The following is a 27,611-nucleotide window of genomic DNA, read 5'->3' on the forward strand; positions in this document are numbered from 1 at the left end:
TTTGGGTTTTTTTTTTTTTTTTTTTTTTGTACCGGGGATTGAATTTGGGTCCTTGCGCTTGGGAGGCAGGTGGTGGCACCACTGAGCTAAATCCCTGGCCCTGCCCTATTTAATTTTACTGCCTTGCCTTACCTCCTGATTCTATTTTGAGGCTATTTAGGCTGTACCACTGACCAATTAGACATATCCCTTGAATTGTAGTCTATGTTCTCATTTTATCCAAAACATGGTGGGGCATTTAACTTTACCTGGCCTTACCCTTACTTCCTGCTTTGCTGGGAGTCCAGGAGCCCCACAGAAAAGTCATGATCCGTAAGTTCTGCAAAAATTTGGGTTTGGGGGGGCTGTACAGAGAGACCTGTTTCTAGAGACTCTTCTTTAGGAGGGACATTGATGGTCTCATAAGGGATGACGAATTTCAGCAGAATGTCATGGGACTGGATGCAGGGACTGAATATCTCATAGAAGTAGTGGCTCAAAACAGAATGAAAGGCTGCTTTTGGTTTCACTCTGAGTGCTCCTCCACAGCTTTGACGATGTTCACTGCAAGAAGCACAAGGTCCCGAGTTTGATCCCCGGTGCCCCCACCTCCACAAGAAGTCTGGGACCCCAGTGTCAAAGGTCAGACTCCTAAAAAGGAAAAACATTTTCAAACTGTGTGCTGATTGATTTGATTGGAGTTCAGCAGTTGGTGAAAGCCAGGTGATTTAGGAAATGGCTGTGAAGAGGAGATGTGTCCCTAATCCTCAGAGGGTCAAGACCAGTCAGCAGTCAGTGCAGAAATAGCTGTCTACCTATGATTGCTCAGAAGGAAGGAAAGGAGCAACTGGCCAGCAGACTAAGGCCAATTGTCAGGGTGACCTTGCTTGTGATTCATGATGTGGGATGCCCAAAAGTTTACCTGTGAACTCTCCCCATTCTTGTCTAGAAGAAGGCAGAGAACCTGTGTAATTAATCCATTAACTAAAATTACTTCTTGTTTGAGCAACAAAACCTCTGCATGAAAGCATCTGTGTTTGTGTGTTTGTCTTTCCCTGTGCTCAGCAAACTTTGTGTGGATAAGGATCACATTGGTTGTGTTGGTCAGCTTTGCATCACTGTGACACAGTACCTGACATTATTTAGAAAGGAGGAAAAGTTCATTTTGGCTTATGGTTTCAGAGGTTCAGTTCCATGGACAGGTGGTTTACTTGCTTGGGTCTAGGATGAGGCAGAACTTCGTGGAGCAAGGGTGTGGTGAAGCAAAACTGTTCATGGCATCTGGGAAGCAGAGTGAAAGAGAAGGAGAAAGGACCCAAGAGGAAAGAGTTGAGTACCAGATTAGTTCCTCATTGCCCACTCTTATGACCTCCCTCATCCAAGTAGGCCCTGCCACCTAATAAGCCCAATGAGCTATGAACTCATCAATAGAATAATCCATCAATGAAATTAGAGCCCTCCTGGTCCAGTCCCTTCCCAAAAGTGAAGCCGTCAGCTGACAACAGAGCCTCCAGCACATGGCCTTTGGAGGACATTTCAGATGCAAATCACATTTGTCAGTCCTGTATCACTGAACAGAGCCCATTTAAAAAAGGCCATTATTAAAAATGTTTCTGGAATAAACAAGGGCATGGATTCAAATTGAGAGGACCAATTACCTTCAGAGCCTTTTGTCTTCCTGGTCCTCTCTTTTTATCTTAAAATAGAAAGATTTGTACTTGGTTTGGGGGAGTAACTTTCTCTTTGATCTATTAGAAAGAGCATGCAATATCTGTAGTTAGTTTGCCATGGATTCAATCTTGGCTCCAACACTTTTCTTCTGTGTGGCTTGAACAGTTCATTTAGTTCCTTTCGCACCAATTACCTATGTTTAAAGTAGGGATAAAATGTACCTCACATTTGTGAGAACTAAGTGAAAGCTAATCAGACAACATAAGCAATCAGTGTCTGATATATTGTTTTGCTGGAGTAGATACCTGGGAAAGCATGCTTCTAAGTTATTTTTAAAAATCATTGTATTGAGGTATGACACTTCTTGTATTAGTCAGGATGTGCAAAGCTCGGCTGTGTTAACAACTAAAGCCTAAGAAATCAATGGTATAAGAAAAAAAGGTTTAAATTTTGCTCTCCAGAAGTTAAGTACTGATATATCTAAGAGATTAAAAACTATTGAAAGTGTACACAACAGAATAAAAGAATGCAAAGATAGAATTTCAGATAGAGAAGATAGGATCTTAGACATTGATCATGAAAAGAGAGGTCTCTTAAAAACAGTAAGGGATCATGAGAAACAAATCCAACACCTCCTAGATGATGCAAAGAAGAATAACATAAGACTGTTAGGAATCCATGAAGTAGCAGGAGAAAATGCAAACGACTTAAAAAAGCTGTTCACAGAATTAATGACAGAAAACTTCCCAAACATAGGGGAAGAATTTGACATACAGATAAGTGTGAGGCATATAGGACTCCAACTAGCCATGATCAAAAAAAAATCTACACCTAGACAAAGAATAATCAAGATCCAAGATTAACCCAACAGAAGAACAAAATACTACAAGCAGTAAGAGAAAAGAAACAAATCACATGCAAAGGAAAGCCCATCAGAATCTGACTTTTCAACACAAACCCTCAGGTCAAGGAGAGCCTGGAGTGAGGTATTTCAAGTCCTAAAAGAAAACAACCTCCAACCTAGACCGATGTATCCTGCAAAACTCTCTTTCAAAATGGATGGGGAAATAAGATACTTCCATGACAAAGAACACCTGAGAAACTTCATGAATACCAAACCAGCACTACAAGGAATTCTAAAATATATCCTAGGAAAAGACAATGAAGATCACAACACCGTGAGGCCCAACAGAGCAAATCAAATATTCAAGGCAAAAAACTAAAAGGAGAGGGCAAAAAATTAAGAATTTAAGAACTGATATTACTGGTCAGGCAAGTCTCTGGGTGGCTCTCTTTCTTAAGGATTTAGACTTCTTCCCTGGATACCACTTCTCTGCCACAGCATTGAAAGTCCTCACAGGGGAAAGTAAAAGGATTGCCTTTAAGAGATTATGTTGATGGGCTAGTCCTGTATATGGTTGGTATTGCTTTATCATTTTATTACAGGTTCCCAGCATTTGCCACATGGTCATCTGTGGATGCAGGGAGGCCTGGAAACTTTGTTCTGTGTATGCAAGAGCAACAAATGAAGCCTCTTGACATGCAGAGCCGTGTCTTGGCCATGGTTTCCTTCTCTCATTTAAATTCATAGTCTGAAGGGATCTCAATCAGCTGTTCCCAGGAACACTTGGCACATAGCCTTTACTCTACAGCAGACATTCTGTGTGTGATGGGGGATTGTATGGGTGTTTAATGGAGGCCGACGATGGTATGATGAAATCTCTGAACATCAAGGAGACAGGAAAGGAACAGTGGAAAAGATAGACAATGTATGAAATGGGTCTGGGAAACCAGACAGTATGCTGGTGTGAGATTATTTTTGCTATTCCCTCATGCCTATGGGCTCCCACTGGAATACCCATCCCTGTTCTGCTCTCTCCTCATGGAGATGCTGCCATTCTTCTGATTAATTCTCCTCCTCTTATTTTCCCAATCTCTCCAGAATATAGCAGGTTCCTCTTTCCTTGGTCACATAAGTATCTCTTAGTTGAACCCTCTGTTCTACATCTAACATCCCTTCTACTGTCACCCTGAGGGAATTTACCACTCAAAGCTCTTGTCAGAATCAGATGGGCATAAGTTATTGTCAAATGGTGGATGGCTTGAACTTTAGGTTAGAGGGAAAACTTTAAACACTATCAACATTGACTGTATTATCTTCTAGGAGTATGATTATCTGATTTCTCACTGATTAACTTCTTACTCAATAAAAACTGATTTTTTAGACTGCGTTTGTATAGAGAAGGAAGTAGGTATGGCGAGTGTATTCTGTACCAATTATTTTTTTCATGTGAATCCATTTAATGATATTTCTGTAATGTAGATATTTTCTCTTTTGTTACAGAGAGAGAAACAGACACACAGGTGTTAAGCATGTGACCCCAGCTCACTCAGCTTTGTAAAGTTAAAGGATGGGTCCAGTTGTACTAGGCTCTGAAGCAAGTGCTCTTTCTGCTGCATCCCAGAAATCCTCTATGTTGCAGGAAGCAATTACAGAGGCATGCCCTGGCATTCATTTTTCCTGCTTAGAATGAGACGTTGCTGTTTACTTTCTCAGGAAGGGAGATTGAAATCAATGTAACTAGCCTTATTAACTTTTTAAATAGGGGGGCCTGCAGATGCCAGTGTCTTTCCTGAGAGCACCAAAGCTAATATAAAAATCCAATTTGCTTGCCTTTTTTTTTCAGTCTTCTCTAGAGTGTAAAATTCAAAGCTGTAAATGAAGAGCCAATGAAACAGGGGTAATGAACCAAGACTCAGACATGGGGATGTATTTACTCATCTCTCTTTTGTCTGCAGGAGGCTGTTCCTTTGATGAGCACTACAGCAACTGTGGTTATAGTGTGGCTCTGGGGACCAATGGGTTCACGTGGGAGCAGATTAACACGTGGGAGAAACCAATGCTGGACCCAGCAGTGCCCACAGGTACGTGATCCATTAGGTTTGGGGCTATAATGGCAATAACTACCTTTTGCAATGACTCATGGGGGAAGAACTTTCCTAAGTTTGACCTGTCTGAAAGGGCAATAGATAACTGAAGGTAGTGAGTTCTCTGTCCTCAGAGTGAACTCTTGAGAATATAGTGAGAGTACATGTCACCAGGATTTGGGGACCTTTAGGGTTTCCTTTAACTTTTGAGATTCTAAGCTCTAGCTATACACAAGGCATCACTAGGTTTTGATTTGAAGTTTGATAGTAGTGGGATTTTAGGAGAAGAAAGAGATACATGAGAATGTGAAGTATCCTCTTTACTCCAGGCCACATAGACACAGGTTGGGAACTCCTAAAATCAGAATATTATTTATGGTGCTAGTACCCCAATAATTTGAATACCAAGCTTTCCTTTCACCCATGGGTTTGAAGGCCCAATGTAATTCTTGTTGGATACTTGCATGCGGCAAGCTCTGAGAGTTACAGCTGATGTACTTTGGGGTAAGTACGTCATACTCAGAATACCTTTTGAGTAGGGCATACATGGATGAGATGAATCTCTAAAAGGCTTACCTGGTGTTATGAACCAGAAAGAACTGCAGCTCTTAGAAAGTTAAGATTACCCTCTGGTAGAGTTGGGGAGACAATGGTTGTTGGAGAAGATAGCCATTCTCTACAGGTCTTCCTTGACCAGAGGCTCTTGTAACCCATGTACCGTCTTGGTTTTCTGCCAGTCCTTCCTGACACATTTTCCTTTGTAAGCTTACTCTGACCTTTAAATGCTGAAGTTCTTCGAGTTTGCTTGATACTCTTTCCACAGATGGCCTCCCTACTCCCATAGCTCCAGCTACTGTCTGTACACTGGTAATTCCAATGCTTCCAGCCTTCACATTTCTCAGGAACTTTAGGCCTACATAGCCCACTACCTGGCTATCATGTGTTCTAGGCAACTTCTCCAGAAGGATTTTTTTTTTTTTTAGATTTGACTAAGCTGGAGACATAGAAGACAGTCAGAAGTGTTTAGAGAAGGAGTGGCCTTATAGACTGAGTTTGACTCCAAAGCAGGAGGCCATTGGGTCGCTCTGTCTATTCCTATTAAGGACATACATTGTATCTGTTTCTCTAGAGAGTTGACAGAAGACTTAGGTATAATAAAGCTGTGATGCAGTACAAAATTAAACATTTCAGAGGGTTTCTATTGCTCTGAGAATACCAGAGACCTTTTGCAACCTCTAGGCCCAATGGCTGATCTTATCTCAACCTCCTCCTGCATCCATTTCCACTTCCCCTGTATTCAGGTTCCTCTGGCTCTTGTCAGTTTCTAGAACATTTTGACTTCCCTGCCTCAGGAAATCATATAACATTGGGTCTGTCATGGAACTCTTTCCTCCCCCTTATTGTCCAGTACTTCCTCTTCCTCCCTCATTCTGGACCAGCTGTCCTTGTAATGATTCCAGTTGCAGAGTGCATTTATTTCCAGTGACATGCATCATAGCTGGTGTTATTTGTTCTTTGTGTGTTTTGCCCCTAGATGAGATGTTCTTTGTCACTAGAAACCATGACAGTATCATTCATAGCTTTATCTTCAGTGCCTAATGCAGTGTGTCATGCAGTGTATACTAAATGACATCTTGTTAGAAGGATGCATGGATGGATGGGCAAATAGTCTTAATCAAGTGGTTTTATAATGAAGAAATGAATGGTAAACATTATCAAAGGCCTTGGGGCTCTGTACTAACTGATCACACTAACTGATCACATATTTTTTCCTTTTGCTACTGTCCTTCCCATCTTACAGATTAGAAAACTGAGATTTCAAGCAGCTGAGGGAGACTGCTGTTTTCCCCCATGCCATTGTCTCTCCCCCAAGACATCATGCTTACTTCTAATCTTAAATTTTTCAGTCCCTCATTACAGCAGAGTGTCATTTCAGAAATATTGGATTGTGCTGATACAATCTTCTGAGCTTTTCTAAATAAGGCATTTGATAATGATCACTGAAATTATTCTGTTATGATGTGCCTGTGGATTTTAGTGGCTCTGCATGCTGCTTGAGCAGAGCGGCATGAAAGTAAATTTGGATTAGGCAAAACTGTTTGTTCTTATCATGGGCAAAGGCCAAAATCTTATTTCTTCTGTACATCCAGAAGTTTATATCTTTTCCGAAATCTAGTTTGAATCTATTTGTTCAGATAGTCCACAGCCTTTCGTAGATTCCCTTTGTGTGGCAAGCTGTGGGTTATACTTGGTCTGAGTGAATCTAACCATATCATTTTGACATTTAACCCCTTCAGGGATCTGGCATATAGATACAATCTGAATTCTTCACCGTGGCCTGTAAGGTCTGAACCCTTTTCTTTTCTCTCCAGACACCTTGGCTGTTTTTGGTTTGTTGGATAGTTCAGAATCTTTCCTGGTACAAGAATTTTGCACATGTTGTTCCCTCTCACTGGGATTTTCTCCACCTTTCACTTGGATGATTCCTTTAGGTCTTAACTCACACACCTTCCTGAAAAGATCCTTTCTCATCTGTTGATCCAAAAACCATCTCTGTTCTACCTGTAGTATCCTGTTTTTTGACTTCAAAGCCCTGGCTACAGACATATTTACAGATGAGCTTATTTCAGTCTTACACTATACCTGAGCAACCCTGGATCCTCAGTCTTTCTGCCTCAGTTTCCTTATTTTAACTTGGGGACCAGTGTGAGTGTTTAATGGAAGATACATGTGTATGTGAACTATCTGCTTAAGGCAGAGCTCAGTCAGTGTTGGGTAACCTGGGTTCTTCCCCGATCCCTACAGTGTCTTGTGGCAGAAGGTCTAAGTCCATCCTAGAACCTGCCCCTCCTTCAGGCTTACCTGTACCCAGTGTTGCTTTTCAAGGGAGCTGCCCAGCAGGAGGTCATCCATGCCCCCAACAGGCCAGAGAGACTTTCCTCTTCCTAGGATGCATCGCTGCCCGGAGGGCTTGGCTGCCTCTAGCTCAGCCCCGTAACTTGAAGGCTGCACCCCACAGTCTTCCTCTTCTTTCCCTACAAGAAAAGACCTCAGCCTTCAGACCTGGTTTCCCCCATGCCATCTTTACTGGGGCTGTCACAGGGGATTGAGGGCTACCATACCCACAGATTCTGTCTTCAGGGCTATGTTGTGTCTGTGGTGCCCATGGAGCTAACAGCTGCTAGCCTTTTCCCCCATGGCAGTCCTGACTTGTGGCCCAGAGCCGTGTAGAAGGATCTGGTGAGACTGATGGAAAATGCAGTGCTCTTCGTGTCCTTTTAAAAGTACAGTGGTTCGGAGGTTCCTTCTAAAGCTGTGCAGTATTGTTTTAAGGATCGGGAATAAAGTACAGTCAAATCTCAGGCAGTACCCCTAGGTACATAAGAAATGGTGAGTTTGCTTCTCTCTTTTATATCACCTTGACTTTGATCCTGAACCCCTAGGAAGTTGATGTGTTAAATTTAGGCACTACCAGAGCATCTCCTTTCCTAGGGTTCTGTGAATGTGCGAGGGATGGAAATTAGATTTTGTGATCTCCTCCCTACATTTCCTGTGGTCCCTTTATCATTCTGTTCCTTTCTAAGGCTGGGAGCACTTATTACATGGATCCATCCAGCCCCAGGGATCCACCTAACATCCCTTCTGGGAACCCTCTTCCAACTGTCACTGAGCATGATGGGACCAGCAGACATTGTCCTGTGTCCTTCCCAGGGTAGGAACTTTTTCAGCCCCTCCTTACCCCTTACCCCTTAAAAGCAATCCTTATCTGTAACTCAAGGCACACTCGCTGTAATAAGTTTATGTTTTAGTGACACAATGGAAAATAAAAGGAAATCTTTAAGTAGCTTCTTCTATTTGCTTCTCCTGCATGCTTTGCTAGAGCAGAGAAATACAGAACCAAGTGGAAAGAGTCAAGAACCAGAGAAAACTCAGAGAATGTCCACACATTCACATATGGCAGCTGGACCATTTCAGCCCATCAGCCTGTAGTGGGAGCACGAATCTTTTCCAAGATGACTCTAAGCCTTCCTTGTACTCCTGGGTCCTTGGCCATGTGTCCCTGCTTTGCTCTCATTGGTGATGTTTATAGAGAGAGGATTGGTGTCTGTCAAGGACTGAATTGTATCCTCTCAAAGGGCAAGTTGAAGTCCTAAGCCCTGGTTGCTGTGAATGTGACATCATCAAGTTAAGGCCATGCTGGTCATACTGGACCCTACTCCAGTGTGACTGGTGGATCAGAGGCATCCTGAAACTCAGGAGAGGAGTCTGTGAAGTCAGAGGCAGAGACTGGAGTGATGCAGCTACAAGGTAAACAAGGCTATAGGTTCTTAGCAGATACTAGAAACTCCATTGGGCAAGGAGAGATTCTTCCATGGACCTCAAGAAGGGACACAGCTCTGTGCAACCTTACTTGTGGACTTCTAGCCTCTAGAACCATGAACAGATGCAATTTTGTTGTCTTAAGCCACCAGGTTTGTGGTGATCTGTTACAGCAGCCCTAGTGAACAAAAATCTCAGACAACCCCACTTCTGAACTCTGGCCCTACCAACTGCTCAGGACACAGACCACTGGAGAACAGACCGAGGATTGCTGGAAGTATTAGAAACTTTGCTTCTTTTTTGGGAAGCTGACATTTAGTGCCAAGTGTAACCAAGAATTGGAGCCCATATTTTCCCTACAACACTATCTAATGCTCCACCACCTATCCCACGAATTCAGAGACATTGTCACCCCTTTATTTTGGAGAAAACTTGAGTCCTAGAGCAGTGACTGGTCCAAGGCTGTGTGAGTTGTGCATGGCAGAGGAAGTAAGCTTGAAATCCCAGCTAGTGAAATTATATACATGGTGCTGTCATCAACTAAGTATGTTTTTAAATGATTTCTATTTGCATTCATGATTTATGATGCCAAAAATAATACATATTCATTGAAGAGAATATGCACAATAGAGCTAGCTTCATAAACAAAATGAAAGTCATACATGCATACACACTTACATAAATATGTTTTTCTATTTAATGCTTTTTTAGCATTTTCCTCATATCAGCATGTTTTTTAAAAGCTTCAGGGTTTTCTGTTCCAATGACTATTCCACTACTTATTTAACCACCACCCCACACTATTGTATATTTAAGGTCCTCGTAGTTACTCCTGAATCACATTGCAGGGAGTTTCTGTGCACACACCTCTGTGCGCATCTCCAGTAGGAGTTGTGAAATTTGCTTTCGTAAGTATATGTATTCCCTGTGGACCCCAAATCAGAATGGTTTCTGTGATTTTTGAGATTTGGATGGAGAATATCATTTACATTTTAAACAGGCAATCCTGGAAATCTGGCCTTGAGTTGATAGTTAGGAAAATGCCTTGTGAACCCCGAAGCACAAAACACAAACCAGGAACTGGTGGTGACCTGTTATAGTTCTTGGCTTAGGTACTGGATGGAGACCTTCTGAACTTATTAGGACTTGTGTCTAAAATAGTATCTACCACAATGGTCCATGTGCTGGCCAGTGTAGGTGGGAATCAGCTATCAAAAGCAGGATGGGCCCTCCAGTGCTGACTGGATTCCTAGAAAGTTGGTTCATGGTCTGTATACTAAGCTACCTCCTGTTCCTCTGGGACAAGGGCAACATTTTATTTGTATCTGTAACCAGCGTTCCAGGACTTAGTAGGTGATTATAAATGTTAAGTGAATTGCTATTATTAATAATTGAATTTTCTCATGATATGACCCTTGGGTGTATCTTCAGCCTCCTCCTTCTCTCCCCTTACCTCTTCTGTCTGGGTTTGAGTTTGGGGGTCCCACCACCAAGTCTGTTTGGAGATGCTACCATTAAGACAAGCCCTGATGGGATGCAGGGCTTCCAGGAAAGTGAAGATGCTAGACACTCTTTTCGTGGCACCTGGATGTGGCTGGACAGGTGACCTGGATGCAGCCATTTGGGCCTATCTACCCACAACTTCTCTGGGAAGAAAAAGACAGTGATCAAAATCTCATGAATTGGGCTTCTCAGTGGCAGTGGTGGTCAGACCACAAGTTTTCCCTAAATGGCATTGCTGGACTCCCTACTTACTGGTCATCCACAACTGCTTTACTGTCTGCTTGTTTATTAAACCTGATCCTAAGTCTTTCCCTTCATGATGAACTTCCCAATATTTTTCCAGGACATTCCTAGTTTTGAGGAAGTTAATTTTCATGTTTTAACCACAAACCTTGTAGTTAACACCATTATGCTTTTGTTTTACTTGCTGATCCCTTTGGCTAGAGCATGACTCCTGTCTCTCTTCTTCCTTTACTGAAACCCTACACAGAGGCCACCTTCTCCAGGAAACCTTTCTGACTATCCACAGTACTTACCTATGCACTGTGCATTGTTCCCAAGATTTTTTTTTCTTGCCATGTTATCTTTGATTTCCCGCTAGGGCTGTGAACAACTGTAGGACATGAATTGACTTCCTTATGCCTTACTTACATGGCAGAGACTCCATTATTGGTGAGTGTACTGGTGTTAGAGAAGTCCAGGAAAAATGACTTCAGGAGAGCCTTGGAGAGGCAGCCTACTGCTGCTTTAGCATTCTTGTAGCACTCTAGGCACCTGCAATTTTCATAGATTGAGTATGAACTCAGCTTGAAGAGGCTGAATCCAGGAATCCCTTGGAAACTTAAGGCACCCCAAACTGACCTATTGTTCCTTTGATGTAATGCTAAAGTGAAAGTAATCTAGACATATGGGCCTTTAAGTTTCCTTGATCCCTCCTGATATTATTATTGATTGGTTAAATGCTATAACTTATGCTTCTATTTAGCCGCTGTTATATTTTTTCTTCTGTACTGATAGAGTGTACATTAATTCTTAAAAAATGCTGAGTTTGTACTTACATACTAACTCTCTACACTCCCACCTCTGCTTGCCCACATATCACTGTTAAAAGATTGATGTGTTTTGAAAAAGAGGGAAAAGGAGAAGAAAAGATAGGGAATAGGAGGGTTGGGGAAGGGGAAGAAGGAGGGAGACAGAGAAAATTTGTTACAATAATAATAATACTAGAGAAACGATATTTTTGTAGGGCTTTCTTTATGGCAGGAAGTATCCTCCCATTTAAACTCTCTTGACTTATTAACCCTCATAACAGTCCTTGATGGAGTTTTAACTTACTCTAAATTGCAGTTGGCATATTGCAGAGCCAGGATTTGGCCTGGGGAAGTCTGGGTCCAGTCTGTCCTTACAAGAATACAGGCAATGCATGGGATTGGAGACCCTAACAGTTTTGTCACTGGTCTCTTCACACCACAATCAGATCTAGTTTTCACCTTCCAAGGCTACACAGTGTTCTGCTGCGTAGATGTACAATGGTTTATTTAACAACACTCAATAAATGGCAGTGAGAGAAGATTAAAGCTAAAATGTATGTCCAAATAATGGGAAAATCTCTGTCTCCAAATAGCTCTTCTAAAATTACTCACCCAGTGTTTCATATTATAAGATGGTCTCTCATGCACTTAGAACTACAAGATTAATTGGGAAAACTGCATTAGCCTGTGATGACCCCAATCAATGCTAGTTTGGGATGTTTACAGGGATCACAGAATTGGTATGAAAAAAAAGGCCAGGAAATTGAACACAGGTTTAGTAATTATTCTGGAAGAGATAACTGTGTAATGACAAGTGATTGTAGTTGTTACAAACAAGTGTCCTAAATATGGCTTTGAAAAGCAAAAAAGAATCTTCCAGTGATCAGAATATATATTGCTAGATAAATGGGAAAACACGTCTATTCTAAAGCACACATGTATTCTTGTGTTGATGTTCATTTTGGTGACATCACACCTGAATTCAGAAAGTATTGTATTGTGAATGGGGTATGCTATAGTTTGGATTTTAAGTGTTCCTCAAAGGGCTGGCAGAGGCTCTGTCCTAGCACAAAGCTACCGGAAGTAGTAGACCCTTTAAGAGGTGCTCTGGAAAGGGAGTCTTGGAATTCCCACACTCTTGGCTCTGGGGCAGGAATAAGGGGCTGAGGGGTACTGGAGGAGCTTGTAGGGAGAGGAAATTGTGGGGAGGCTGGGTTCCTCTGGGAACATGAATCCCTTCTTTTTCCCCTGCAGAGGCTGGTGCCCTAGGACAGCCATACTTTGGGATTCTATTGCTTGAATCCTGCAGCTCCCTCTTTCATCTGTTCACTTTACCATCCTCTCAGTGTCATTTTTTTTTTTTTGCCTTGGGAAACACCAAATCCCCAAATTCCCTTGTGCTTTCAACCCTGACCTAAGCCACATTTTTCCATCTTTACCATCACACAGGGTATAAAGTTATTCTTCTGTGGCACAATTTATTCCTGACTGCAACTAGGGAACTCACAATGTCTTCACAATACAAGAGCAAGGAGAGTCTTGGGTGGATGTGGGAGTGGCTGGCCCAGAGTAGAGGGGGCTGATGAACCAGAGAGCCACTCTGAGCATGGATCCAACCTCTGAAAATAAATCCCATTTTTCTTTACTGAGTGGTAGCAATAATTACAAGAAAGACTGCACTTAACATCTGTGCTGGCTGAAATGATTATCTGATTTTAATCATTTCAAGCAAAGCATCCACCTAGTTTTTAGGTTTTACACGAAGTTTTCAGACTTTATAGTATTGAATACAATAACAGAAAGATTACTTGCCTGAATTGAAAACTGCTTTCCTACATTCAAAATGAAATGCCAATAACTTTTGTTCTTGATTTGCTATCTAGTTGACTTTCAGGAAGGATACCAGAAACACACACCCGAATGAAGTTAAAGGACACTGGCCAGAGAGAGTTGCATGGAGGGATTTGAGCAGAGCTATTGCATTTCTTTGGCTTGGGTTTTTAAAAATCTATAAAACAAAGCCAGTGCAATTGGTACTTATATCATGAAATGGCATAACATAAGGGAAAACAAAAAAGCAAATTTTTTGCTGCATGGGCTTATGATAAGGTCTTTGTCACCTCCAAGTGTCTTTTTCTGCTCTGTCTCAGAGTTGGAACTTACCATGGGGCTTCTGTGTCCACCAAAGACTCTTGTATTGATTAGGGTTCTCTAGAGCTACAGAATTTGCAAGGGAACTAATTATTTAGGCTTACAGGGTCAGAGGGCTATCTGCATGCTGGAGAGTCAAAGGATGTAGTAGCTACTCAGTCGAAGAAGATGAAAGCCACAGAATGAGAGATCAGGGTGTGGGGTCAGTCCAATACCAAAGGTCTAGCAGCTCCCTGGAGAGTGACTGGTATGAGGCCATGTTGAAAGGCTAGAGAATTTGGTGTGATGTTCCCCAGTGATGGTAACAGTGAAAGATGTGCCCGCTTAAGCAGAACGGAGCTTTTCAAAATGTGGACCAACTTCCTTGTTTCCCATTTATCCCATCCAGGCTTCAATATTTGATGGCACTACTAACAATCATGGTGGATCTCTCTCAATTCAAGTTTGCTGGCCTGCATGCAGTCATCTCTGGAAACACCTAGACTTGTGCTTTACTAATCTCCGTGACCTTTCTTAATCCAGTTGAGTTGAACTCCCACAGTTAACCATCACACCTTGTCAGGCCTATACTCTGTGTGTTGAAAATGTGCTGTGTTGCTAGTTGGTAACTGTGGGTGGTAATGTCCTCTGCAGCGCTCAGGTCCCTTATACTGAGTGGATACTAGAGATCCCTGTTCATGTGCTTCCTTGAGGCTCAGGAGCAGGCCCTAGAGTGGCCAAGCCTGATCATTTTAGACCTGGCCTGGGCCTGAGAGATCACAGGTAGGCCCTCTCTTGAAAATGTTAAGAGTGGATAGAGGGGAACCAGAGATTGGGTGGGAGGAGGCTACTGAATCTGTAGCAGATGGATAGGGGACAGAGGGTCCCCTGCAGAGTAAAGTACCTAGTCAGGTTGTTGGGGGAATTTCCTGAACACCCATCAGCACTTGCTTCTTTAGATTCTAAAGTGACTCCCTAATATGAAGGACTGTGGCTGGACCCTAAGGTTTAATCTGGATGGGGAAATGTCACACTATCTGGTAACAATCGCCTGTATTCAAGGTCTGGTTGGTTCACTTAGATCTATTAAGACAAGATTAGATCATATGTTTCTTGCAATCCCCCTATGTGGTAATTAAGGTGTTGTAATTACTTCTTCCTAAAACTTCAGAAGACAAGAGGAGTGTCTCTCTACCATTGACGTGCTTACTATTTTAAGCTTATTTAGAGAGTGAGTTTTAAATGCATCAGCTTTTACAGCTAGGTCCTGCAGATGAATTGCAAAAATCTCTTATGAGTTTATGAGAATCTGTGATCTACAGTCTGCTTAGCACCATGGACTTGGGTTTCTGGTTTCAAGGGGAGAAAACATTTGTAGAGGCATGTCCAAAATACCTGAGAACAAAAACCTAACAAAGGAAAGATTTATTTTGGTTTACAGACAGTCTCAGAGGTGTCAGCTCATGGGCTCCTTCTCTATTGCTGGGGGCCTGTGATGAGGCAGAATATCCCGGATGTAGGAGAACAAAACTACTCCTCTCATTGCAGCCAGAAAGCAGGGAGAGAGAGAGAGAGAGAACAAGAGTGACAATAGAGCCAGAAAGAGCCTAGGGACAAAGCTATGTCTCCAGTAATCTGCCTCATTCAAATAGGTCTCACATCCCCATAAGCCTATTAAGCTATGAACTCATCAATGGTATAATACTTTGATGAGATTGGAGTCCTTGTGATCCCATCACTTTTTTTTTTTTTTTTTGATACCAGGGATCGAACTCAGGACCTTGCAGTTGCGAGGCAGGCAGCGGAACTACTGAGCTAAATCCCCAACCCCCCATCACGTTTCAAAAGCCCATCAGCTGGCAACTGAGCATTGAACACAATGAGCATTTTGTGGAACATTTTTAAATAACAACCATAACAAGAGAATCAATCATCTCTAGCTGCAAGGCTGGACTATATTTCCTTGCTCTCATTTATATATACAGACAAAGCTGTACCTACACGAACCCTTCAACAGGGGTTTGTAACCCTTTCCTAATTCTCTACTGAAAGCCTAAACATTTTGCAGTATAGGCTCAAGGAAGTAGACCTCCTTAGTGGTCCCACATGTTCTGGGCTCTTTGAGTTTATCAAATAGTAAAACCATGACTTTTCCACCAAAAGAACTGTAAGAACTCATGCTTTGTCAGCATTAGGGTACCACCATGTAACACAATTGGGAAGATAGTTTCCTGTCATGTGGCATCCAGATTTAAGCCCCAGCTTTGCTGTTCATCCATCTGTTAGTATATACAGCTGAAAACTTTTCTGGACCTCAGTATCTTCCATGAAATTAGAATGGAAGTACACGTCTTCTTCATGTGATTACATTAAGAAGCAGTCAAGATAGTGGAGGTGAACGTATTTTGAGAGCTCACTGTCTCTGTACGTATTTGTTGTTGCCACTATTATCATGACTTTGAAAAACGGCTGGCCCAGACTTTCTGTGTCAAAGAAATATAGTGCTCTTAGCCACGACCACCCCATACTTACCCACCCAGTTCCTGGGAGGGCAGATCAGAACTGTTGTGGCTGCAAACCCAGCCGATATGGGCTGTAATATAGTAAATTATCACTTCTTTTGCAGTCTTGACGAGAAAAATAAATGCAATTACACTCATGAATGTTGAGAAATGAAGCAAAGCAATGTGGATCGGCACATTTGAGGTGCTTTTCCAAATGAAAAGCTGTGCACAATGAATACTAATGGGCTCCCTCCCTCCTGCGCTCTGGCATATGGTGAGACGTCATCTTTCTGAATTAAAGGAGCAGCTGTGCCAAGTGCTGGCCACGGGAAAGGCAGCTCTGAACACCCCGCAAAGCAGGAGACATTCCAGGTGGACCACAACTCCTCTCTCAGCTGAGGACCCACAATAGGCTTTAGCTTCTTAACCCAGGTACCCGAGTAGTCTTGGTGAGGCCTTTGTGGTTCAGGAAACTGGCATCTATCCTGTTGTTCCTCTGTCCTTCCGTGTGGCAAACACTCACGGAGCACCTACTAAATGCCAGGCACAATACTGTCAACAGCAGAGATGAATCTTGAGCATCCTGCTTCCCTTAGCCATGGAAATCCTGGTCACCCAGGTGTGACTGACCTCAGCTACTAGCCTCGTGTTGTCAGCACAGAGACCACCATCCACGTATAGCTTTTGAGCACTCGAATGTGTTCAGGTCACATGACATGTGCTCACAGTGTAAAGTTCACACCAAATCTCGAATACTTAGCCCAGAAGAAAAAAAGTTTCAGATATCAGTTTTCAGATTGTTTAAACGTGAGAAGATAATTCTTCAGTTACACCTCTAGCTCGCTGTTTGTGAGTTCTACCAACTGTGTATTTGTGAGTTCTACCAGTTGTGTATTCAACTGACTGTGGATACCTGGGAAAAAATTGCATCTGTACTGAAAATGCACAAACTGCTTTTTTTTTCTTGTCATCATTCCTTATGTAACAAGTACTTGTATTAGGTATTATAAGTAATTTAGAGATGATTTAAAAGGTACAGGAAGTTGTGTGTAGGTTATATGCAAATAGTACACTATTTTATATAAGGGATGTAAACATCTGAGGGTTTTGGTAACTGCAGGGATTTTTGGATATTGAGGAATGACTGTATTGGGCTAAGTAAAATATATTAAATTAATTTTACTCATTTCTTTTTACCTTTTTAAATATCGATGATAGTGAATTTAAAATTGCAAATGTGGCTTGCACTATATTTTCCTGACTGCTGATCTAATCCCTGCGTATTCTCTGCTCTCCTCCCCTTTGCTGGCAAGGACCTGTCAGTTTTTAAACCACACCAGATTCTTTCCTGCCTCCAGGACTTGGCACTTGCTCCAGGCTCTTTCCCAGATCTTTTTCAACAAATATCACCTCTGTGAGATTTATTCTCTTGGTCATCACTTAAATATTTGTGTCTCCTGTTCTTCATATCAAACACTTTCTTCCTATTATAGTACTTGTGTATTTTATTTACTTGTTTGAGTACCTGCTTCTCTTAAGAGAATGGAAGACTGGGGAACTTGTCTGGCTTGTTTTATTTTGTTTCCAATTCTAATCTCAATGTCTTCCACAGCAACTAGTACATAGTAAGTACTCAAATTTTTCTTAAATTAATGCATGAATGATTTAGTATCACATTAGTATGACAAAGGAGAAAATATTTTAGTTATTTTTAAGTGTTGAAAAGACATTTTAAAATACTCAGTAGAATCCTGCTTTATCAATTAGTTAAGGAAAGTCCAGGGGACAGATAAATGATTTACAGATACATGGAGGTAAGATCAAGGTTAAGGGAAATCACAGAATAGTGAAATATACAGGGCCTAAAATAGTGAAAACCATTATATCTCCTTGGCCTTGCAGGCAAGGGCAGGGAATGGTGCTAAGGGGCTGCTGGTAGACTGTAGAGGATGATAGCTACTCTGGTTTTCTGCCAGGTTCTGCCACTGGCCAGACTTAGCCAGAACACATGGCTAAGAGAAGCTGGAAGATAAAGACCAAGTAGGTCAGCCTTTCAGGGCACAGAGCAGAGTAAAGACTGCATCTGGATCAGTGGGACAGAGTGGTGATGCTGGGGGAAATAGAGACTAATTACATCCTGAGAGACCTAGAAAGCCGTTATCTTAATATATCTATTCCAAATCAGCAATCCATATCCTGAAAATACAAGGATACTCATCATTAAAATTATTTAACATTTACTCAGGGATTTCTAGTAACTCATGGAAAATGCAATTATGGGAAAGATAAAGTTACTATTTATATTATTATCTACCAAAAACTTGAGAGAAATAAATGAAAAACTATTACAACCTGATGAAAGAGTCCACTAAGGTGACTAATTAGGGAATAAATATACAAAAATGAACAATTTCCTAAAACCTGGCAATAGCAATTAGGAAACATAATATAACAGGATTAATTCTAGAAAAGCAGGAAAAAATTAAAGACTGAGGAGTTAGCTCAAAAGGCAATATGTAGAAACTTTAGAAGGCAGCTATAAAGTAAAACTGGAGAAATACATAAGCAAACAGATATATCTCATTCCTAGATATGGAGATTTACTATTTATAAAGCTTGTGGATTTAATTTAAAATACAAAATACATATTACAATAGAAACTTATAAATTATGTTACAAACTGATTTTCAAGTTTACCTATAAAAATGAATAGGTAGAGATGATCAAGCTAATGTTGGCAGAGAATAATAGAGGAAGGTTTCTATTTCCAAGTTTTAGAAAGAGATTATGAAACTAACATAGTCCAAGTAGTGTACAATCCAAAAGAAGCAGATATATAAATACGGCAAATATTTCCCTAAAAGTGATGCATGTGTGGGTACATATACATATGTCTGCCATGAGGCTGTGTGTGTGTGTCTTGAGAGGTGTTCATTTCATACTATGGACCAAAATATATTTTAGATGAGTGCAATAAATTCCACTTAAGTGTAATATATTTGAAAGTGTTTAAGATGTGTAGTGCGTAAGTAAATATTTAAATAATCTTGCAGAGTAGGACAGTTTTTTGGATGATACCACTGAAGGTTAAAACAGTAAAAAAAAAGTTATATATTTGTCTCTAAAATCCATAAACAATATGAAAGCTCCGAATCAAACTGAGCTCTGATACTTTATGTATATGTATGTATATATAAAATAATCAGTGTAATTTATATGGAAAGAGCTTTTATAAATCGATAAGGAAATGACAAATGATCCTTTAGATATATATTCTGTATTAGTAAGACCTCTGAGAAGTACTGTTGGTATAAGTACAAATTAGCACAGTATTTGGGGAGGACACTTTAATGTTTGTCAAAAACATGAAGTATGCATCTCTGTTTAAAAGTGGTACTTTTGTTTATTTATGGTCAGAAAATTTATTCCAAGGAAATCATCAGAGATAATTGCAAAATGAACTATCTTAGTTGATCTTCCACAGTGTTACTCCACCCTTCGTCTGAAATGATGAATCAACTTGCTTCCCAGGGTGGCTGTGGTGGTCATTTAATGACTGCCCCAGGAAAGCATTGGAGCTATAAAATCCTGGGAAAATGGTGTGTATTCTTGATTAATTTGGGACTTTTATTTGCTTCCTTTCTGTCTCCATCCTGAGCCCTTTGGACACCACTGGGGTGTCTTCGCCTGTGATTTCAGCTCAGAGAGGAGCAAAGGAGAGAAAACTCTGACCCCCAGCTCAAGCTAAGCAGGGTTGCTCTTAAGGATGGGTGCTCAGCTTGTCTTGACAAGCATGTAGTTAGTGCTGACAGGGTACAGGACAAGATTTGGGTCAGGAATGAGGGTGACAAAGACTTCTGCTTGACCATGTTCTAGAGTGACAATTCTGAGTACTCTTCTCGACTAGGTCTTGACCCTGACTCCTGTCGAGGCATTGGCTTGTGTAGGAAAGTTTCAGCAAGAATCCTGCTAAGTTCTTTTAACAAGACCCACATTTTACCTTTGATATCTGTTTTAGATTCTTTGTACATACCAAAATGTCATAAACTAGAGTGCTTATAAATACAGAAATTTATTTTACACAATTCTGGAGGCTGGCAAATTCAAGACCAAGGCACCAGCAGGTCCCATGTGGTAGGAATAGCACCTTTCTTGCATATAATGCCTTCTAGCTATGTCCTCACATGGTAGACAAAGCAGTGTAGCTCTCTGGGGCCTCTTTGGTGAAGGTACTAATCATTCACGAAGATCCTGCCTTCATCACTTAATCACCTTCCAATGACCCCATCTTTTAAAACCCTGGAGGTTAGCATTTCAACATATGAATTTTAGAAGTACATAAATGTTTAGAACATAAACACTCTGTCTGGCATTCAGCAAGAATTTTGTGAAGTCAGTTTAACAAGAATCCTCCTGCCCTCATCTTCTCTTAGTGTTATCCCATCCATTCACTCTGCTTTGGGGCTATAAATCCCTAGCTGTCTTTACTTAATCTCTCTCTCCCCTCTTACAGTAGTCTTGAATAATGACTTCCTTGCCATATTACCATAGCAAGTAAATCCCAGTCTTCCCCATAGGAGCTTTGAGTCTAATAGGTGAACGGGTAGGCAGACATCTGTCAGCATTATGGAAAGGGAACACATTCAATTACTGACTCACCAGACATATTGAGGACTTAAAATATGTCAGGTATTGGGGTTGCATCTGAACCAGATATTCCAGCTCCTGCCCTTAGGAAGGTCGTAGTCAAATGAGACAAATGAATCAGAAAGGAAGGAAGGAAGGAAGAAGGGAGGGAGGGAGGGTGAGGGGAGGAGAGGAGGGAAGTAAAGGGAAGGGAAGGGAAGAGAGAAGAGAGAAGAGAAGAGAAGAGAAGAGAGAAACTACAAATAGAAAAAGTAGGGAAGGGCTAGGTTTCTTATCTCTGGAGTTATGTAGGGAATAGAGGTCCCAGGTAAGCAAGTGATCTTCCTGCAGGAGATGACATCTGAGTTACATCTCCAGTGAGTGTAACCATTGCCTGTGGGCTACATGACTCGACAATTTCAGAGCTCCCATAAAGCATATTTGTGAATAAACACATTTTTGGATGGCTCATGAGCCAGCCCATGATGCACACATGCGGGGAGGAAGGCAGCTGAGGTTTCCAGAGGCAGCCTCTGGCGGGGAGACAGGGACAGGGAGATTATCCTAATAGGATTTCACAAAGACCACTTAGCAGGCTCTGAGCTTGGGGGAGAAAATAGTTATGAGCTGAGGGTGGAGAAATAGCCAAAAATCTGGCAACTCTGCGAAAGCTTGGAGAGAAAAGCTGACAGGCAACAGACAGAACAAGATGATGCTTGCAAAAAGGTGTAAAAAATAGACAAGGGGGAAAAAGTTCTCTGAGTGATCTGTATGGAAATGGAAGAGCATTAATATGACTTGGGTCATGCATTAAGGTAATTCCAACTCTAAAAAGGAGGAGAGCCAAGACTTATCCATTACAGCACTTCACACTGTCAGGGATGTTTGGAAACAGATATGGGCAGTGGAAGGCCAGGGTTTGGATGAAATGAAAAGATGTGTGAATATAAAACACCACAGGCAGAAATTAGATAGCTAACCCGAACTCCTCTCTCACGATGGGGAAACTGAGGCTCAGAGAGATGAAGTGACTTCTCCAAAAACACACAGCATAGTAAGTGCCAGAACTAGAAGTACAATCTTGCACATTGCTGGTGGGAGTGCAAAAATGGTGTAGCCATTGCAAAAAAAAAATAAAACACACAGCATAGTAAGTGCCAGAACTAGAAGTACAATCTTGCACATTGCTGGTGGGAGTGCAAAAATGGTGTAGCCATTGCCAAAAAAAAAAAGAAAAGAAACAGTAGGCAGCTCCTCAAAAAATTAAACATCAAGTTACTATGTGGCACAGGAAGCTGCCCCTAGGCATTTCCCCTACATAATTGAACTAAGCAGTCAGATTTGGTCCTCACTGGGTCCTTTGACTACTACTCAGTGGTCATTCTGCTGTACCCAGCTGCTGTTCTCATCATCTATTTCCTCTCCTCTTTCTTTCCTTTTTCCTTCCCCCTTCTTTCATGTATATACATATGTCTCAAGTGGTAGCTTTGTCTCATTAAGTATATGATGGCCTTGGTTTCATTGTCACATTACTAAAGAAGACAGGATAAGAACCCTGCCAGCCCTAATAGCATGTCAATTTTGCACATAGTTTGCTAGCACATGTTCAGCGGCTGTGTTCAGATCTAGTTTCTGTGCTTCCTCAGTATGTAAACCTAGGAAGTTGTCTAGAAGATAATGCAGCCCCACTTCTGAAATAGCTATCATGTCCTCTTATCTTGGCGTGTTTTTTTTGTAGAGTTCATATTCTTAATTGTGCTGAGATTACAAAGTCGTTGTCTAGTTATGTCTCCTGGAGCATCTCCTCTTCCATGTTTTTTTCCTTTTAAGTAATCTTTGCATATTTTTATGGCTTATATCTAGATGCCCCCACAAAGCATCATGCAGTCATAGGTGGGAAGTTTCAAAGATAGCTGAATTAGGGTGTGTGAATGTGGGTTAAGTGCCTGATACTGGGATTAAGGGTGTGGTTAATGGAAGTCCCACTCTGGGTATGGATGGAACCAATCAGTAGATTTATAGCTTGGATGAAATGTAAAAGGACAGAAAGAAAGTAGGCTTCTTGCTGCCGCTGCCGCTTACTGCTTCACTGTCTCCTGCCTGCTTTGTTATGAACCATTTCTCCTCTGAAATGCCTCTCTGCCATCTCAGCCGCCTGGGAACCAGCTGATTATGGGCTGAAATCTCTATGAGTTGTGAACTAAATAAAACTTTCCTCTTTTGATTTTAGCTGCTGGGTATTTTGTCTGAGGAACAAGAAAAGTAACTAAGACACGTGTCAAACCAACTTTGAGGTACACAATATTAACTTTATGAATACCACTGTTTTGGAGCTTTTTGGTTTGTTTTGCAGTACTGGGGACTGAGCCTAGGGCCTGATGCATGCGATCCAAGTGCTGGTACTTTTTAGGTATACAGTACAGTTACATTCATCATTGGGATTTTGTACCTTTACATGACAGATGTTGGTTCTCATTTTTTCCCCATACCCCTGCCCTCCCTTCACTCCCTCCACCCTTCCCTATTTACAGAGACTTTGTTTCCATTTTTTCCTTTTCTCATAGTTTTTCTTTTCCATTATTTTATTTCCCCTACCCTTCCCACTTCCCCTACACCTTTTCTTCCTATTTCACATTATGGGTTATACAATTTGAATCTTATTTATACTTTTAGTTTTTCACACCAGAGAAACTATTTGTTATTTACACACGTGTCTTATTTATTTCACTTAAGAGTAAGGCCTTAATATGCATCCACTTTCCTATAAATGAGTCTAGTTTCTCATTCTTTATGTACCACTAGCCCTTTTTATTTTTTATTTTGAGATGGAGTCTCACTAAGTTGTTCAGGGTGACCTTGAATTTTCCTTCTTCCTGCTTTAGCTTCTCAACTACCTGAGAATTCAGGTGTGTGTCACTGTGACCAGGTATAAGTGCTATTTAAAAATTTTGTTTTCTCTTTACTTGACCACAGTGTATAGGGACTAATCGCATGATGGTGTTATTGATCCAAATTTCTTATGCTGAATTTTCTTTTGCTACTATCTCATTGTCTTTGGGCACACTTTCACTCCTCCATAGGAGGGAGCAGATTGCTGAGTCTGTCAAAAATCCATTGAGAGCTTTGTCTCTAGTCTCTGTCTTTAAATGTATTAGAAGTCTGACATTAGTTAGGTCCAGTTCCACTGAGTCAGCAGCTGGTCCTGGTTTAGTGGTTGAGGAGTGTTTTCTAAAGCTTCTATTTGTTCCCCTATTTCAAAGTGAATCAAGTGAATCAACCTCTTTAAGACAAGGTCTATTTCATAGGCCTTGTTTTTGCTTTTCTAGATCCTTTAATTTTCTTTTATTTGCCCATGTGAGTCTTCTTATGAGATAATTTCTTCCTGATAAGCAATTATGGGGAGAGATTTAGGGAATGATTTCAATCCACAGGGGTGAGGGGACACAAATTTCAGGTTAAATTTTCACTTCTATCCCATATTTTGGCAACACTTTTCCAATTTTTTTTTTCCTTCAAATTAAAAGCTGTCAGTGAGCTGCTCTGTTAATCCCACATTTTTTTTTTCCATCTCCACAGCTATTCCTTTTTTGGGGGGAGGTTGGGTATTGAACTTGGGTCCTTGTGCTTGTGAGGCAGGTGCTGGAACCACTGAGCTAAATCTCTGGCCAAAGTGCTGTTCCATTTGGAAGGGAAGATGGACATGGAATCGTCTCCTTTCATTTTTGTCCAGATGACATTTAATGTCTTTGACATGAAGTTGGAAGTGTTTTCTGTGCAGTTAAATTGATAGTGTATTCTTTGTTCTTTTGTTGCTTATTTCATTCAACTTTGGAGATGGAGGTTCTGTGAAATGGTACTCAAGCCACCATATTTTCTGGAAGACTTGGCATTCTTTCCACTATACCATGCTGTGTGATAAATATGCCCTTGCATGGCCAGTATGACATGCTCTTATTGGAAAAGGTTTTCAATGGTCGTATTCACTGAAATGGCCTATTTATATGTCAAGTACATTATTGGGAATGTGCTTCTGTAAGAATGAAACAACAAACAAAAGACCCAGTTCCTGACTGCCAAGAGACACCGCAGGGCCTCTCCTCCCCCAACCCTTCACCCTAACATGTTCATGTGAAGTTGCCACAAGGGTCTCAGTGGTGAGCACTTTTTAACTGAGCTACGGGATTAGGTTTTCAGAAGATAATGGCCTTGTTTTCATTTCAAGATCTTAATTTTGCTGAAGGTACTGCTGTTGTTGTTGGTCCTGGCATAATGGATCTAATTTAATTTAATTTGCTTCCTTGCAGAGAAGGTGATCCCTTGCCCAGCTGCTGCTCTGGGCAGAGAGGGAGCAAACAGGCTTGGAGATAAGCTCTGAACTTTAGCAGACCTCTCCAAGGTTTATGTTAATGAGCAATGCTTAGAGATTTCAGAAACATCTTCCCTGTGACTGCTTTAACTGTCATGCTTTTTCCTAGGAAGCAAGGCATTTTCATGGGTCTCTGAGGGGTTGTGAGAAACGAGGGGAGGTGGGATCACCTGGCTAGTCTGTTCGGCTGCTTCCAGGTGCCACGTGTGAGATGGGTGCAAGATACATGTTAGATGGTGGTGTTAGGCGGGGGCTCCCCATCCCTTCCCTCACTGTGTGCCTGGGCAAGTTTTGTAGTAACAATTCCAAGGGGTAGCAGGAGCAGGAGGGTTAGGCAAAATTTGGTTAAACCCTGGTTGTACCTCACTGGTTTCCTTTGTGAAGTTGTTCAACCTTGCTTCCTTAAGAAAGCCAGCATCTTTAAGCCATGGGGAATTGGGTAAGTACCTCAGGGACAGAGTATCCCAGTCCTGTCTGTATGATTAGCATCTAGTCCTTCAAGACTGTGGGCTCAATAAGAATTTGCTGAATGAATAGATGATTTAAAGAGAGTAAGCAAACATATATGGGAAGGAAGGCTAAATGTCATTGTCATGTCTCCAGACACAGACTTGCTCTGCAGAAAAATACTGCTTCACTGTAGGGGGATTAAAAATCATGTTGTGACAAGGGGCTGTGAACAGTGATGATACTGAAGATATCCCTGGTTCTGGTCTCCTAGTTTGATTTTATGAATTGGAAAGGATTTGTTGTCACTTATCTAAACATGCGTGTGATTGAGGTTGGTGAGGTAGAGTCACCTTGATTTTTACCTTGTCCTGCTCAGATTTGCTCAGCAACTGGATCACATTATCAGATCCGACTCAGCTTAGCTGTGTTTTAGGAATCTATCTTTTAACTAGTGGAGATTGAAGTCAGCCTGCTGGCTCAGTCCTGGCGTGCTGTCGCTCTGGGAAATGCAATCACATTCTCTTTCAGTGTACAACTGTTTTACTCAAGATTGTGTTGATTAGTTTTATGTGCCAACTTGAGTAAGGTAAGGGATGCCCAGACAGCTGGTATAACATTATTTTTATTCTAGGCATGTCTGTGAGGGTGACTTAGATTAGTATTTGAATCTGTAGACTCAGTAAAGAAATTTGCTAATACGGATAGGCATAAACCAAACATTTGGTCCCCCAATAGAATAGAGGCAAAGGAAGAAAGAATTTTCCTTTTCTTGAGCTGTAGCATCTATTTTCTCTTGGCCGTGGCAGTCAGAGCTCCTGGTTCTCAGGGCTTCAGACTCCGGGACTTTGGCTTCAGTCGTGGAACTACCCCATCAGCCATCTTCTCTGCTTATTCTCAGATCTCTGAGCATGGACTGAATTATATCATTGACTGGTTCTTTAGCTTACAGATAGCACATCATGGGCCTTCTAGGCCTCCACTGTTACATGAGCCAGTTCTCACAGGTTATACATCTGTCTGAGTGCCTATGTATGTACGTATATGTTATTTGTTCTATTTCTCTGGAGAAGCCTTGTTAGGACAGAAGCCTTTACATGAAGCTGGTTCAGCATCGTTTTCCTGGCTACAACTGTGGCACTGTACTGTGGTTCATTTATTTGACCGAAGGAATCAGGGCCAAGTTACACGATCCCAAAAACACTGTTCATGTTGAAGTTGTCTTGATATATCACATAAAAAGATGTTGGAGGCTTTAGTTTCTTTTCCTCTTATTCTATCTTCAGGCTCTTGTCCAGCACCTGGCTCTTAACAGTCACGATGTCCTACTGCCTTGACTTCAACATCTTTGCTGTGCAGCCTCCTCACTTTCCTTGACCTGTCAAATATTCTAAGAATCTGAATTAAACCGTCAGTTATCTTATTCTCTTGGTCACTAAGATTGCACTTGTTTCTTCTCTGTAGGGAGGCCCAGGATTTTCAGTGTGTTTCGGTAGCTCTATGGACTTCACAGTCTGTTCTTTTTGCTACCCATACACTGGAGAGATAGTACACATTCCATAGAAACCTTATGATTTATTTATTTATTTACTTGTTTGTTTGTTTATTTATTTATTTATTTGATACCGGGGATTGAACTCGAGTCCTTGGGCTTGTGAGGCAGGCCACTGAACCGCTGAGCTAAATCCCCGGCCCCAAAACCTTATGATTTAGAACACTCAAGGTACTAGAAGACATGAGGTCAGTCAGATCTGTGGGTATATGAAACGGAGAAAGCACCTAGGTCAGCTGGGAGGATAGAAACCCCAAGTAAAGGACAAACTTCCAGGATGAGCCAGTGGAGAAGAAATCCTCTAATCAATGAAAACATGCCATGGCCCTAAAAATCAAACCACATGGGCCTCTGAACAAATGTGATTAGTATTCTAAAAAATGTATCCAAGAACATCAAAGAAAAACACATTGTCATTAGCTAGAGGTTTCGGGGGCAAGATATGAAATCAATTTCAAAAAATGGTAAGCTTTTTATAGATGCAATTTTGAGTTGTAATATACAGAGAAAAGGAAACCTCAATCATAATAGGTCAGCTTATTTTTAGGAGTTCA

The 27,611-nt window shown here is 41.3% G+C and overlaps 1 protein-coding gene across 8 annotated transcripts in view; it reads left to right on the forward strand.

Annotated features, from left to right (window-relative positions):
* The window catches only part of Ptprt (protein tyrosine phosphatase receptor type T), an 810,280-nt gene that overhangs the window by 43,109 nt on the left and 739,560 nt on the right, over positions 1-27,611 (forward strand). For all 8 annotated transcript variants that reach the window (XM_033767165.1, XM_010631417.3, XM_033767166.1 and 5 more), the window contains exon 2: positions 4,450-4,575. In XM_033767165.1, the coding sequence (XP_033623056.1) occupies positions 4,450-4,575 (126 nt within the window). The remainder of the gene's footprint in view (positions 1-4,449; positions 4,576-27,611) is intronic.

Source organism: Fukomys damarensis, unplaced genomic scaffold (genome assembly GCF_012274545.1).
Source record: "Fukomys damarensis isolate Sample0158 unplaced genomic scaffold, DMR_v1.0_HiC HiC_scaffold_22, whole genome shotgun sequence".
NCBI lineage: Eukaryota > Metazoa > Chordata > Mammalia > Rodentia > Bathyergidae > Fukomys > Fukomys damarensis.